General features: G+C 36.9%; 2 protein-coding genes across 2 annotated transcripts; both read right to left on the bottom strand.

Moving 5' to 3' along the window:
- Positions 1-5,976: 5,976 nt before the first annotated feature.
- LOC101096164 (olfactory receptor 52N4-like) lies at positions 5,977-6,942 on the bottom strand. Its single transcript, XM_003992875.5, has one exon. The coding sequence runs from the start codon at positions 6,940-6,942 to the stop codon at positions 5,977-5,979; it is 966 nt and encodes a 321-aa protein (XP_003992924.4).
- Positions 6,943-13,542: 6,600 nt separating this feature from the next.
- Positions 13,543-14,634, bottom strand: LOC101095915 (putative olfactory receptor 52P1). Its single transcript, XM_003992874.4, has one exon. It carries the CDS (start codon positions 14,632-14,634, stop codon positions 13,645-13,647), a length of 990 nt encoding a protein of 329 aa, XP_003992923.4. The 3' UTR covers positions 13,543-13,644.
- Between the last annotated feature and the right edge of the window lie 2,245 nt (positions 14,635-16,879).

The following is a 16,879-nucleotide window of genomic DNA, read 5'->3' as shown; positions in this document are numbered from 1 at the left end:
TTTTAATGTTTATTTTTGGGGGAGAGCATGAGTTTTTTTGAGAGAGAGTTATTTTTGAGAGAGAGAAAGAAGGAGACACAGAATCCGAAGCAGGCTCCAGGCTCTGAGCTGTCAGCACAGAGCCTGACATGGGGCTCGAATTCACAAACTGCAAGATCATGACCTGAGCCAAAGTGAGATGCTTAACCGACTGAGCCACCCAGGCACCACAACCAAAGAACAATTCTAGTGTTTGTTATATGCAGTGGGATGGCACCTGATGTTATTCACATTCTTAAGGAAGATTGGAGAAAGACCAGGTTACAGGAGAAGAGAATAAATTCAGATTAGGTCATGACAAGCATATGGTACATTTGAAGCATGCATGTAAAGATTGTTTATCAGCACATAGAAAAGTAGTTGAGAGCAAAATAGCAATTTTTTAAACTATTTTACATCCCTACCAGCAGTGTATGAGGGTTCCAATTTTTCTACATTCTTGCTAACCTGATTGTTACTGGTTTTTTTTTAGTATAATTATTCTCTTGGATGTGAACGGTATCTCATTATAATTTTGTTTTACATTTCTTTAATGACTAATAACGTTGAGCACCTCTTCATGTTGCTTACTGACTTATTTCTATCTTCTCTGGAGAAAGATCTATTCATACCCTTTGCTTGGTTTTTAACTGGTTTATCTTTTTATGACTGAGTTTTAAGAGTTCTTAATATATTTTGCACACAGGTCCCAAAATAGCATTTTGAGGGAAAAAATTGGAGGGACCAATATATTAACTGACAATTGTTGTAATATAGAATATATTCTCCTGGATTATTTGTTGACGTACAATTTTCATAGTAATCTCTAACAATCACATGTGTTTTGTATGGTATCAGTTGTAATGTCTCCTCTTTCATTTGTGGCTTTGTTTATTTGATACCTCTTTCTTTTTTTCTTAGTAAGTTCAGCTAAAGGTTTGCCAATTTGTTTATCTTTACAAAAACCTAGGCCTCACTTTCATTGATATTTGCGATTGTTTTTGTGGTCTCCATTTTATTTAGCTCTACCTTTTGTGATTTCTTTCCTTCTCCTTGTTTTGGTCTTCATTTGTTCTTTTTCTAGTTCCTTGTGGAATAAAGTTGCTTTTGAGATCTTTCTTTTTTCTTAATATATGCATTTAGTGTTAGAAAGTTTCCATCTAACCAACTTGACAATAAATTTCATATTAAAAAAATAAAAATAAATTTAAAAAAATAAAGTTTCCGTCTAGAAATTGCTTTGGCAGCACCCCCTAGTGTTTGTGTCTTACGTTTTCCATTTTCAAACGAAAAGGAAGAGTCTTTTGAGTCTTTTCAATATTAATGCCTTTTTCACTCTTTTAATTTTATTCTACTGCTTGGACCTCTAGTACAATGTTGGATAGAAGTGGGAATGGTTGACATCTTTGTCTTGCTATTATCCTCAGGGAGACATATTTTCATATTTCATCATTAATTGGGATATTAGCTGTAGGTTTTTTGTGCATGCCTTTTATCAAATTAAAATTTCCTTCTAAATTTAGATTTTGCTGTGTTTTAATCATGAATGGATATTTAATGAAAACAAATATTTTCTTACTCTGTTGTAGTAATCTTATGATTTTTTCCTATTTAAATCTATTTTGTCATATTTAAGTTGATTACTTGTGTGTGTTCTCAGCCAACCTGCTTTGAGTTCCTGGAATAAATCCCACTTGGTCATAATGTATTACAACATCCAACACTCACATTCACACATGTACGCACATGCTCATGGAAATTTTAGGTAACTGATTTCTTTCTTTCTTTTTTTTAATGTTTTATCTTTTATTGAGAGAGAGATAATAAGCAGGGAGGGGCAGAGAGATAAAGGGGCAGAGAATCCAAAAGGGCTCCATGCTGACAGCAGCAAGCCCAATGTGGGACTTGAACTCATGAACTGCGAGATCATGACCTGAGGCAAAGTCTGACACTCAACCAACTGAACCACCCATGTGCCCCATGATTCATTTTCTTAATAGATGTATGACTACTGTAACCTTATATTTCTTCTTAGATCACTTGAAGTGGTTTGTTTTGTTTTGTTTTAATGTTTATTTATTTTTGAGACAGAGACAGAGCATGAACGGGGGAGGGTCAGAGAGAGGGAGACACAGAATCTGAAACAGGCTCCAGGCTCTGAGCTGTCAGCACAGAGCCTGATGCGGGGCTCGAACTCAGGGACCGCGAGATCGTTACCTGAGCGGAAGTCGGCCGCTCAACCCACTGACCCACCCAGGCGCCCCTTGAAGTGTTTTTAATACATGTCTGTCTCATCAACATTTTCAAATCTATTGGGATAAGGTTGCTCTTGACACCTTCTTTTTGTTTATTTTGGTAAATGTTTTATATTTGCTTGAGAAATAAAACTATACTTGAAGCTGTTGGATGTTGTTTACTTAACAGGGCAATTGGCTTAATTTGCTTATGTTCAGATATTCTGTACTATTTAGATTTTTCTAATTCTCTACGTTTCAGTTGCTGCAACTATGATTTCACTGTGGATTTGCCAATTTCCCCTTCTAGTATTATCCACCTCTTTGTATATATTGTTATGTATCTATAATGATATTAAGCATATACAAAGTTAGGTATATTTCCTGTTGGATTGCTACTGTAATCATGGTGTTAGGGAACCAGGCTGGAACGCTGGCAGAAAAACCAAGCGGCACTCGGAGATCTTGGTGGATTGAAGATTTATTTACACCGGCGGGCTCAGAGGAGACCGTTTCTCCAAAGATCTGAGCGCCCAGTGCAAGCGGGAAGGGTAATTTATAGTTGTCAGCCTCCATATTCGTGGGGGGCGGTTCGTTTGCCCTGGCAAACAGGGCAAAAAGAACCCAGAAGAGGGGACTCCAAGCTAGAGACCAGAGCATGTTTTAGTCCTGTCAGCTATCTTATGGTGTAAAACTTTATTTATTTTCCCAACAACGGAATGTTGCATTTTATCACTCCTAACATTTATTGTGTTAAAATCTACTTTGTCTGGTCTAGCCACACAAGCTTTTTCTCATTTTATATATGTGTGTGGATGTTTAATGTCTTCTAACAATACTAAGTTTTTGAGGATATTGTCTTAATTTTCATTTCACTTCCTTTCATTGACTTGCTTTGTCAACTCATACTAATGTAATACTGCCATCGTTTTTGTCAAGTTTTCCATGTTCCTATTGTCTTTTGTATCATGTTCCATCTGTTCTTTTCTTTGTTCCTCTTGCCATTTTTGGACCAATAAAATAGGTGTTATTACTGTCATTATTGTATTTTTCTTCAGTGTTAGTTTTGTTATGCATTCCAGTATTTTGTTCTGAGCTTCCATCAGGTAATCATTATTCTAAATTCTGAATAACATACTTACTTTAGTATTTTGTCTCAGCTTTAGTTTATATGAATAGGTATTTATGCTATGTTTTTTTTGAAGGATTTTTCATTAGAATTCTGATTTGTAAGTATTTTTTCAGCACTTCCAAAATATCATTTGTCTTTTGGCTTCCATTGTTTCCACTGAAAAGTTGCCCAGCAGTCTAAAGGCTGCTTAATCAAAGGTAGTGTGCAGAGATTATGACTCTGCAAACACACTCCACTGTGTATATTCAGAATAAAATATCCCCAGTTCCATAAGGGCCAGGGTGTGTGTAGGTGTGCATGTGAGTAAAGATGCTCAGCATAGTGTTATTTGTGGTGACAGAGACTGAAAAAACTTAGATATACATAATCAGGGAATGATTAAGAAAATAGTGTTGGTTGCATGCTAGGAAAGTCTATAAAATAATCACAAGCAAGATTTGAAGCATATTTAATTTTATTAAAAATACATTTTTAAAAATAATTGAGTTAAGGGGCGCCTGGGTGGCACAGTCGGTTAAGCGTCCGACTTCAGCCAGGTCACGATCTCGCGGTCCGTGAGTTCGAGCCCCGCATCAAGCTCTGGGCTGATGGCTCAGAGCCTGGAGCCTGTTTCCGATTCTGTGTCTCCTTCTCTCTCTGCCCCTCCCCCATTCATGCTCTGTCTCTCTCTGTCTCAAAAATAAAAATAAACGTTAAAAAAAATTAAAAAAAAATAATTGAGTTAAAAGTAAGCAATGTAATATTTTAGCACAATGAAACAGATGTAAGTTCCTAAAATAAACATTCAGTAAATGACCTCATAGTCACATGTTTAAGAATATATGTCAAACACATGGAGAATGTCACTGGATGATAAGCCTGAAGATTACGAGTGAAATAAGATCAAAGTAAAAACAAAAAGCAAAACAAGAAAAAGACCTAGAAATGACAGAGTGCCATTAAGAAAAAAGGTACCAGGAAGTTTAGTTCACATTGAACTTGCACCAGAGTTCCCGTGAATCCATTAATGAATTAATAGTCTGGCAGCCATTAGCCTACAATGGCATTTATGGCTATGTTTGCTGGAATGCCCAGGGAATGAGTGCTAAGAGAAGAGATTTGAACCCAGGGATAGGCTAACATAAAGAAATCCAGAGGACAAGAGAAAACAAATGGAACTATATGAAGTGTTCTGTGAGAAGGAAGAACGACTTCGAATGTCTGACGTGTTGCAGCATTCAAGAAAAGGGAGGGTTTCTAGATGGAGGGACTAATCAGTTATATTCATATTGTTGAGAGTTAGGGCAAGATGGGCATGGAGAAGGACCTTTTGGCTTTAGGAACATGAAAATCATCTGTGAAATTGACAAAAGCAATTTCAGTGAAACGATGAGATGGAGGATATTCTAAAGAAAAAGCCAGAAGTGGTTAAGCATTACTTCAAGATGTGTATGTAAGTAGAGGTCATAAATACTGGTAATCTTTAAAGAAGATTTGCTATCAAGGTGGACAAAGAAATAAAGTATGAAAAGAGGGTGACTTTGTGATAAAAGTTTACTTGTTTTATGCCTTTATTAAATGAAAAATACTAGAGGTTAATTACAAACTAATGGAAATTAATGAGCATCAATTACCAGCATCAGAGGAAAGTAATTCTTGGAAGTTGGGCAGGAAAATCGACTTTGCAATCTTCTCTATGTGCTCTGTGACAATGCTATAAAACTATTATTATTTGTAGCTTCTTACTTCATGTTAATTTAGAAAGAACTTGAATATCACACAGAAAATATTAGAGCCATTCTCTTAGTTAATTATCAGCTCTAAATAAGAAAAATAACTATTGTTCCCCAGAACTCTGTACTTCTAGAAATACATTTATTATATTATATTATATTATATTATATTATATTATATTATATTTTATAACTGTCATTATTATTATATTTCATATTGTTCTATCATTCATAACTCCTTCCAAACTGTGCATTCATTGAAAACCATCTTTAAGAAAACAGACAACCCACTAGTTGGGAAGGAAGCAATTATGTGAATGTCTCATTCTAGGAGAGATCCAGTCAGATACTAGGTCACCAAGTTTTTCATAAGACCCCAGGATCTTACATTTCATGATACTAATGACCTCAGAGAACACTTTCCAGTTTCGTCTTTTATAAGTGACTGAGAAAACAGAGCACTTTTGTGAATAATGAGAATGTATAATACATATCTCCCAAGGTTAAATCATAATGATCAAACTGGAAATTTCATTTACAAGTAAAAAACAGAACAATTTGAGTCATCTAGACCCAGATCATTAGTTTCATGTGATTCAGTTTTCTAGATAATTGGCCCAGCTTCTCATTAGTATTTTTCTTTTTTGGAACCTAATAGTACCAAGACCTCAGCTACACAGAAAACCTGCCAGTAAAAAGCTCATATGGGGGTAATGTGGAATGAAAAATTACTTTGGTATTCTGCAGAAAATTTAATGGGAATAAATTATCCATCATGCTTACCTGGAAATATCATATATCTATTCTGGGAAAGTCTCCTGCCTAAACAACAGAGAGTAGCATTCTTTCCCTTTTCACCCAACCCAGGCTAATATTCCTTTCATATGCTGTGGGATTTGAGGTTCTTAGAACCTGAAAGGATCCTGATGACACAGTCTCGTATCTGCTTGGTTTTCACCCCATAGACAACGGGATTCATCGTGGGAGGCAAAAGCAGATAGATATTGGCCACAATGATATGACAAGATGGAGGAATTGTGTGGCCCCCAAAGCGGTGGGAAAAGAAGGAGAAGAAGGCTGGACTGTAGGAGAAAACAATGGCACAGATGTGGGCAGTGCAGGTGCTGAAAGCCTTCTGCTGAGCATCTGCTGAAGAGAGGCTAACCACTGCCCGGAGGATCATGGTGTAGGAGATTGTGATGCACAAGATGTCAAAGCCCCCAATCAGGAGGGCAACCATCAGACCATAGATGACATTGACCTTGATATTTCCACAGGATAACTTAGCTACAGACATGTGGTCACAGTAGGTGTGAGGAATTATATTCCCTCTGCAGTAGGGCAGGCGCTTGGTAAGGAAAGTGAAGGGAATGATGAGGAACACCCCTCTCAGGAAAGTAGCAAGCCCAACCTTTGCAATGACAGGATTGGTGAGGATAGTTGAATAGTGCAGAGGGTAGCAGATGGCCACATAACGGTCCAGAGCCATAAGCATGAGCACCCCAGACTCCATCCCTGTGAAGGTGTGGACAAAGAACATTTGGACCAGACATCCATCGAAGCTGATTTCCTTGAAATGGAACCAGAATATGCTGAGGGCTTTAGGGATTGTACTAGAGCATATGAAAAGGTCAGTTAGGGAAAGCATGGCTAAAAAGTAATACATGGGCCTGTGCAGGGAGTCCTCTAAGTGGATGAGGTAGAGGAGCCCACAATTCCCTACCATTGCCACAGCATACATGGAGCAGAATGGGAAAGAAATCCACATGTGCATGTCCTCCAGTCCTGGGATCCCATTAAGAATGAATGAGGCTGGGGTCAGGTCTGTTTGGTTTAACATTAGCATCATCAACCTAGGATGATCATTAATCATCTTATAGAATTTGTGGGTCCTCCTAGATAGAGATAAGAGAAGAAAACATCTTGATCATAGTCACTGTCTTCATTTCTTTTGCCCTTTTCCCCCAAGATACATTTCAATGGCCAAACAACCAATTTTTCTGACTTCCGGGGAATATGAATATAAACATTATTTAAACCAAATAGATAACTTTATATCTGTGCATTTTTTAATTCATTCATCACCGTAGGCAACAAATACTTTTTATTGCTTAATAGCTGCCGAGTTCGTTAATAGACAAATGGCATCCATTTATAAAGGACAAAGTTTGGTTATTATTTTTTCTGAAGCTATTTTTGTTTAAATATATTATTTAAATACCGATAACTATACATATACTCCAGAAAAATAAACACAAAAAATCATTGGACTTGAAATAAATCACATTTTGAGAAAAAATATAGTAAAATCTTTTGCATGTGGGCATTAGGAAGTTGGAGATGGGGCTAGAAACAGAGCCCAATCATGACACACTCTATCAATTTCTGAATAGGAGGATTCTTCTAAGGAAATAGCCTGAGGGTCACCCTGTTTCTCAGATATCATATTGAAAAGTACAGGTGCCAGAATTCTTTAAAAATTACTGAAATATATTTCAATTACTATTATTTGGAAAATACAAAAGGAACCTCTGAGAATAAAAGCAGAAGGTAAATGCATAAATCACTGTAAAAATACTAACTAAACAAAACATTCCCATTATGAAACAGAAGGCAAAGGATTCCTAAATAAATCAATAAAATGTTAATGTGACAAAAGACAGATAAAATACATTGATTTGGACTATTAGGATAAATTATTTAAACTGCCCTATATAAGTGGACATAAATCTGTTAATTTTATAAAAATGTATATCGGCAGTACAGAAGGTCATATGATAAAGAAAACCAAACAACAAAGTAAAATAATGTACAATCATCAGAGAAATACATACAAAATTTGGAGTAGACCTATTAATTTCACATGAAGTAGTAATTAAAGCAAGAAAAATTGGGTCCAAATTATTTCAGAAATTCTGAGTGGTTCTAATGATAGGATGACTTTAATGTTGACTAAATTAAAGTTGATTGTTTTAAGCATGACACTTCTACTCCATCTTTGACAAAATATCCATAACTTAAATCATGGGATGCACAGAAATCCTCTTATGCAACTTATTAGTATATAGTTGGTATTAATATGAAAACTTTCCAAATTAACACTTAAATCTGATGAAAGTGCCAGTTTTCAAATTAATGCCAATTATTTGGTTTTAAGGTAATATTTTTGCTTTGTTATTAATCTCCACTAAGACAAACAGTCAAAATATGATGGTCTTGATTACAGAGAGACTAGGATATCTAGGCCCCCTAGGACTAAAACTACAACCCCGAGTTTACCAGTGTTTTCAATGGATTTAGAAAATTGTTTACAAATGGGTTTACAACATTCAAAGAACTATTGTATATCATTTACCAAAATAAAAATTTAAATATATATAGCACAGATAAATATGTTACAATACTGGGAACATAACTCTTAGAGGGCATGTTTTAAAACAACTTCTGGCACTTTTGTACTATTATTCTCTTAAAAAAATACATTTAGTCTGTAAAATTATAAACTCTTACTATTATGGTCATCTGTCTGCCTCAGTCTGTATCTCCTTGTGCCTCTAAATACCCACGTCTGCAGCTTCGTCTTTAATGTAAGCCAATCTTGACAATTCCAGACAACGCTTAATTCCAGGTCTTAATATTTCCCCTATAGCTTACTATAAAGTAAACTTCTGTATGGGTTTTTCCATAAAGATCACTTTAATCATTTAGGAATGGCTTTATTCTTACAGTAAATTTTAGGTTCTGTACAGGTTCAATTCATTTGCCAAATGCCCTGTTAGTGATATAAGTTTAAATGAAAGCAACCCAGTATCAATCACGAAGTTAATCTATTGCTTTAAAACAAATTTAAATTTGTTTCCAACAGTCTAATTCAATACCTCTTTCCAGAGAAAGGTACTGATATTTAGCTCTGGGTGTATAGCCAGTGCTTCTGGATGTTGCTACACCTCTCTCACCTTTCATAAAGTACTACTTTATCTACCACTCATTGTCAATCCTCATTTCCAGAATTTATAGGCAGTGATTTTTTTCTCCCTGTTTTGTGCTGATCTCAGCCTATGGATAACCAGTATTGTGGCTGAACTGGTCCTTGGGATTCTTATGATGACTGCAAGATACCTTCAGCAAAAACCATCAGAAAACTTTGAAAGACACAAGGTTTATTACTTACAAGTCCTAGAAGTCATGGCACACCTGGGGCCACACAGAGACATCAAGGCAGGGGTGGGAGAAGTGGTGGGCCTGGTGTTCTAACTTATATTGGAGTTGAGGGTGACGCCTAGGGTATCTCAGGCTCACTCTTTATCAGTGAATTTAAAACCTAAGAATGGGAATTTAAAGCACAGGGAAAGAGAAAGAAAATTTAAAAAGTGGTCCAAAAGGTCAGTTATCAGAATCAATCAAGATCTGTAAAACAGAGGAGGTGCGGGATTATCCAGTCAAGTGGCTGGTGATACGTTTATCTGAGATAACATCTTGGAAGTGGGTGCCTCTTTGAAATGGATGCCTTGGCAATCAAAACTTAGCATTACAAAAAAGAAAAGCCAACTGTCAGGACTCACACTACATCCTCCATTAAAGCATTCTCAATTCTTAGCACATGACAATAGGTTTCTCCTGGTAAATAAAACTACAAAATATATATTGGCCTAAAATATATTTTGGCATAAGTAAGAATTTACGGAGTCTACCTCAAGTAAAATCAGACACTCATAAGGAAAAAAAGGAAGGCAGGTAAGCAGCAAGAGAAATTTGAACATAACTCTCATGACCTAGAATTGCTCTCTCTATATTTCCCATTATTCCATGACCTGGCGGTGGTCCATTCTTGGCATGTATTCCTGTATGGTTAAAAGAGTTGTTTATATAGATGCATGGGCATTATGAACACCTAAATGGATTTTTAAGCCAAAGGTGAGAAATAAATATTTCCATCAGCCCCCACATCATTGTCTTGCACCACCTGACTTGAACTTAGGTCAATAGAAAAAAACATTTATATCTGTGGGGAGGAAAAAAGCATTTAGTATCAATCTTAAATCCTTTTTCCTCTTTACATCTATGTCTAAAATGAAAATCATCCTGTCACTAACCCTTAAATTTAATAGTTAAATACCTTAAGTTTTGAAAGGAAAAACAAGATAAAATATATATGGTTCGATTTTCCAGGAACTTGGTTGTCTAAACATCACAGTCTCTGGGCAAGTTTTTAACTCTGGATTTTCTTGATATGAAGACTATTGACCTAAGCCTGAAGAAAAATGAATGTTATATACCCAAGTACCTCAAGGGAACATTTCAAAACATCACAGACACACTGCTGGAACTGGAATCGAGCTAACCTTCAGGGAGCCCAAATGGTTTTACTTATTGATAAATAACTAAACATGTATATGTGTGTATGTGTGAATATATGTGCACATGTGTATGTCTATATCTGAACATGTGTGTATGCATGTAAATAGACAGCCGGATATAGATCAGAAATGAGATATTTTAGTAGAACCTAATGATTTCACTCCTGCAGGGATTTGGCTCCTTTCCCTATGAAGTTTTGCAAAGACCCCAAGGGAATCAAGTTGAATATATTTAAATTATGTGATTTAAACTTTTTAAAATATAACTTTTTAAATTTTTTGAAAAAATTTTAAAATTCCATTTTGAAACATACTTGTCTCTCCATCGAAGTAACATTTACCAGCGTTTAGATTTTTTTTAATGTTTTTAATGTTTACTTATTTTTGAGAGAGACCCAGAACACAAACAGGGGAGGGGCAGAGAGAGAGAGAGACACAGAATCTGAAGCAGGCTCCAGGCTCTGAGCTGTCAGCACAGAGCCCCATCGCAGCTCTAACTCACGAACCATGGATCATGACCTGAGCCAAAGTCTGATGCTTAACTGACTGAGCCACCAAATTTTTAAATTTATTAATATGAGCATATGCCCAGGTAGTGCTTTAATAAGAAATGGGAAATTACATCATTACACATATATTGCTATTTTTATAATTAAGAGTGTACAAGTAGCATATTAAATGTTCTTCCAAAAGAAGGTTTCTAAGAATGTAGTGTTTATTAAATAGATTAGTAGAATTTATTTATTTTTTTATCATTTGATATCCAGGGTTTTTTATTTAATAAAAGTGCTACAATATATATAATGTTCATGAATCATAAATCATCTTATTATTTATCTGAAACAAATTTCTAGTAGTGTATGAGTTTTCATTCTATCATGCCAAGAGCAAGTTTATCTTCTGAATATCCATACTAATTTTATTGAAGAAATTGATATGTCAATGGCATGTGAATTTACAGTTGCTGAATAGCTAAAGATATTGACATTTGATTTTCAGTTTCTAACCTTATTGTGCTCAGTTTTGAATTTTAAAAAAAATTTTTAAATGTTTTATTTATTTTTGAGAAAGAGAACACAACCGGGGGAAGGGCAGAGATAGAAAGGGACAAAGTATCCATCCAAAGTGGGTTCTTCATTGACAGCAGTGAGCTCCATGCATGGCTCAAACTCATGAACCATGATATCATGACCTGAGCTGAAGTCAGATGTTCTGCAGACTGAGCCACCCAGCTGCCTCTCAGTTTTGAATTTTTTTAATTATTTCTTCCTTATGGACCTTCCTTTTTGACCTAATATAATTTCTTTAAGAACAAGAAGGAAAACATCATTAGCATAGAAGAAGAACTAGGATTGTGTGATATCGCAGAGGTCACAGCACAGAGATTCTGGAGAAGAATATATGGTGAATAATACAGCTTGTTGTAAGGAGGTCCATTAGAAAAGATTACCAGTGGCTTTGATGGCATATGCTTCACTGGAAACTTTAACTTGTGGTTGAAATCAGATTATAATGTAGGAAGGAATAGGAATCAAGAAAGCAGAAATAATTAGTTCCAAAAAAAATATTTTCCAGACACTTGCATAAAAAAGGTCACTAAGGTCAAGGAAAATTTTGCTATTGGGTCACGTACCAAGAAATTTGAAGAGGTGGTGAAAACAAAAAAGAAGTGAGTGATAATCTGAACTCCAAGGAGCATATTTTGAGAAGCTTGCTTGATCAGAAAAAGGAATTCGTAATAAATACATACAGTAATAAAGGAGGAAACAATGGCTATAGATGCCAAAAGTTCATGTGAGATTTGGGTTGGAGGTAGTTTACTTCTAAAGCTTCATTTTTTTCTTTATGGAAAAAAAATCTTTCTTATAGGAACATAGAAACATCCTATGTTTCTTACGGGAACATAAAACACAGAGTACAGAATTGTCCCAGAGTTGGGGTAAAGGTTTGTATGCAGGTACAACTGTAAATGCGAAGCATGAAATTGAAAGTCAGCTGGTGTTTAGACTTGTACAAAGATCTTTAAAATCTGTTAAGTATATCTCAATTTGAGGATTAGAATGATAGCATAATTAAAATCATTGCCACCCATGCATTGACAATCCTCCTATAGAACAATGTAATGATTTCCTTTCCTTTGAAAAATAGACAGTTTTTAGCATATTGTATTGAAGTCTAATATTTACAAACTATTTATCCCCACCTATGAGAAGTATCATTCATATTTTGAGGAAGGGAAGCTTTAGAAACCTGTTCCTTAGTGTTTAGCTCTCAGGACTGATAATCTCCAAAGATTGGAGGGCCTATGAATTTCCAGCTGGGGTTTTGTGTCTCCTCTACCTAACATTGTGGGATGGCTTTCTTTTCCTTCTAAATAAATGAGTGCGTTAATAGCTAAGACTTCATAATCTGATTGGTTTGTATATGTGACTGTCTTTTATAAGTTTAGAGATAGAAGTCAACAACCTCTGGGAGGCCCTTGTAAGACTATGTAAGAATATTTGGACATTGATTTTCAGGGAATAATACCCAGGTCAATTGGAATTAAGATGGCTTCCTAGAGGGTGAAGACAAGAATGTATCTGTGGGATTAATATTCGGAGTTTAGGAATGAAGGGCTCCTCCTCACCTATCCTTTACTCTCATCCATAGAGGTCCTAGTGTTCTGTACCAGAGCATTCTAAGTGTCAGGCCTGGCTCTTCCGCTTGCTAATATTGCAGGCATTGGTGAGTCCCTTTCCTCCTCTTGGTTTCAATTTCTAATGGAGAAAATATAAGATTCATGCAAAAGCATGTAAGTCCCTGGCAGGTGTAATTTCTTTACCTGTGGCTGTGTCTCCTATTTTCTTATCCTTGCAGATGGTAACACACAACTATAACCTGAAGTATGAGGATAGAAATCCCTGCCTGATGTATTAGGAGACGGCCAGAAGGTAAGGGAAGTTCCTATGACTAGGCAGAGGCTCTTGTAACCTAAAGTGGAAGAACCTCCCCAGATTATACTTCCCTGGATGGCAGTTAGGAATGCTGAACCAACTGACCTCCTCTCTGATTTATTATTCTTTGAAATGGTATAAAAGTTACTGTGGAGGATATCAGTGCCATATTAAAACCTCTTACCAGTCTCAAATATTGAAGGCTGTTTCTTGAAAATCTTTTCTTCTGGATGAAGTCCCTTCTATACTACTGGATCACTCAGGTACCTTGACCCCAATTCCCTGACCCCTTTGAAACACTCTGACAACCTTTTCCCGGATTTCTTTGGTCTTAACTCCATATACTATAGGGTTAAGAGCAGGTGGGAAGAGTAGATAGACATTGGCCAAAAGAATGTGAATATGGAGTGGAACGTGGTGGCCAAAGCGATGGGTAAAGAAGGAGAAGAGGGCTGGTGTATAAGAGATTAGGATGACACAGACATGGGAACCACAAGTCCCCAGGGCCTTGGACCGAGCTTCATGGGATGAGAGACGAAGGACAGATCTTGCAATAAAGACATAGGAGAGACCAATGCAGAACAAGTCAACTCCAATGACCAAAAGTGCTGCTGTCAGCCCATACACACGGTTAGGCCTGGTGTCTCCACATGCTAGCTTCACAACAGCCATGTGTTCACAGTATGTATGTGGAATGACATGGCTTTGGCAGAAGCTCAAACGCCCAATGAGGAAGGGACATGGGAGCATGAGCATGGAGCCCCGCACCATAGCTACCACTCCAATGCGGGCAATGATGGTGTCAGTGAGAATAGTGGCATAGCGGAGTGGGTGACAAATGGCCACATAGCGATCAAAGGCCATGGCCAGCAGCACAGTGGACTCCATCATGCAGAAAGCATGAATGAAGAACATCTGTGCAAGGCAAGCAGAGGCTGAGATGTGTCCAGCTGCACACCAGAGGATGGCCAGTAGTTTGGGAACTGTGGAGAAGGAGGCAGCCAAGTCAATGGTTGAGAGCATGCACAGGAACAGGTACACAGGCTTGTGCAGGGCTGGCTCGGTGGCAACAACAACCAAGATGGTGATGTTGCCCACAACTGTGGCTGTGCTCAGGCAGCACACAGGGAGTGAGAGCCAGAGGTGGAACTGTTCCAGACCTGGGACGCCCAAGAGGAAGAAAACAGAAGGGTCCAGGTTAGTGTCATTAGGAGACTCCATGGTCTGGACAAAAGTTCTGGGCATCTTCTCTGGTCAGAAACTCCACACAGTATCACATTGCCTGAAGAGACAACAGAGAGCAGAGATATGAATGAGTTTTGAGTGATACCAACTATATAATGCTAGGCAAGCATCATCTGTAAATGGGGATAAGAGTAATAGCCCCTAGAGTTCTTAAAAGAATTGTATTGGTTAATATTTGTACAGAACTTTGAATAGTATTTGATACATAATACTTGTTAAATTAAATAAATGAATATGGAAAAAGGCTTCAAACAAGGATTAAATAAATCAGAATTATCTTCTCATTAAAGACTATTGTCAGGGATGCCTGGATGGTTCAGTCAGTTAAGTGTCTGACTCTAGACATGGGTTCAAGCCCCACATCGAGTTCCATGCTGACAGTGTGGAGCCTACTCGGAATTCTCTCTCTCTCTCTCTCTCTCTCTCTCAATCTCTCCCTCTGCCCTTCCCACACACACTCTCTCTAAATAAACAAATAAATAAACCTAAAAAATACTATTGTTGACAAAAAGTATGGACGTCATTCATTTTTCTCAGGATATAACACACACACACATACACGCATACACACACTCACTCACACTCTTTTCTGAAATATGCAAAAAGATATGGTGAGACTATCAGTCCAGAACACAAACTGCCAACACAGTTAACTGGATAAAGTTGGGTATGTTTATTGTTTAACTTAGAAGGGATTCTGGTTTGGGACCTAGGGTAATTATTTCTTGGTAATTATATCTTGGTAATTATTTCTAATCTTAATATTATCATAGTTGTTTCCACTCTTTTCATTAACCAAGAGAGAGTTTCACATACTCCTGATCAACCTACATTTGTAATTCTGTAAGATGCTCCATCCACCCTCTTATGTCTAGTTTCCATTTCCCAAGATGTTCAAGCTAACCCTTTTTGGACTTCATCCTATTTCTGAAACAAAAACTTCCAACCTTTGACAGTCCATTCCACTCTTGGGTTAATCCTTCATTCACATTCTACCTGTGGTTCTTGTTGATTTCAAAGAAAGGATGCAGCCAAATCCTCAATTTCACTCTTCTACAATGTCAAGAAGTGATTTTGTAAGACTACTTTGACTCATGCCTGATGATGACTTATCCCTTGTTGGGAAAAAATCCTATACTACTTTCCTTTTTCCCACCTTTCCCACACCTCCCCTCCCTAAGAGTACATAGCCTACAGTGGGGAGTACTTAAGCTCAAAAGAACTATTCAGAACATGTGAAATCATGATGGGATCAAAACAAAAGTCTTGTCATTAAGATAAAAGCTGGGAAATGCTTTTCACTGGAAGCTTTCAAAATGGGAATAAGAACTTTACTGGCCATAAATTTGTTCTATGTATTCAACTACAAATATTTAATGTGAACCTCTTCTTTAACTAGACCTATGCTATACACTGGATAATCAGTTACTGTAATAACCAGTATAAAAAAGCCACTGATTCTAAGAAATTTATGGAGTTAGAAAATAGTATCAAAGAGGAATCAACTCTTTGTTACAACTCTTTCTTGCTCCTGGGGTGTGTCTGTCAGATGAGAATAGAAAAAACTCTCCCATTCCTTAATGGACCAAATACTTCTCCATCTTCTGCACAGACTATCCTTCACTACCATTTAGGTGTGTTTAAGAGGACCCTCCCCCACAAAAAAAAATTTAAAAATCACCAGATAGCCCAAACATGTTGGTAAACAAAATCAACTATTTGTTTTCTGAAATAAGGACTAACAGAAGGAGAGGAAGCTGGTGACAAATGCCATGCTAATCACAGATCAGGGCCAATAAACCACATGACCTCTACAGAAGAAAGATAAATGTGGCTTGTACCAGCAGGTGGATACAAAGAGTCTTATCGGTCACAAAGCTCTGTGAGCTTCTGCCTAGGAGACAGAGACAGCAAAGATCTAATTTTCTAATCAATTTGACCAAGGGTCTTATCTTCCCTAAGGGAAAATACATCAAGGTGAAAGTTTGGACTTGTGTAAAAATATGACTATTATTGATGTTGATTTGAGATCTCCACCTAATATTCAGGCAAGACTGCAGTCCGATCTCATGCTTGTCTTGACATATTCTTTGAAGAGGTAGGATATTTTAGAAGTGTAGGACCTTGGAGTTTTTAAAGCAGAAAGATGTGGTGGTCAAAAAAAATTGTGGACATTGGAATTCATGAAACTTCTTTGTACTTACCCCTTACTTCCAGTGCTTCCTTGGAAAAGTCAATTTTCTTC

This window comes from Felis catus, chromosome D1 (genome assembly GCF_018350175.1).
Source record: "Felis catus isolate Fca126 chromosome D1, F.catus_Fca126_mat1.0, whole genome shotgun sequence".
In the NCBI taxonomy this organism is placed as follows: Eukaryota; Metazoa; Chordata; class Mammalia; order Carnivora; family Felidae; genus Felis; species Felis catus.
Note: the sequence above shows the minus strand (reverse complement) of the source record. Positions and strands in the feature narration are given on the sequence as shown.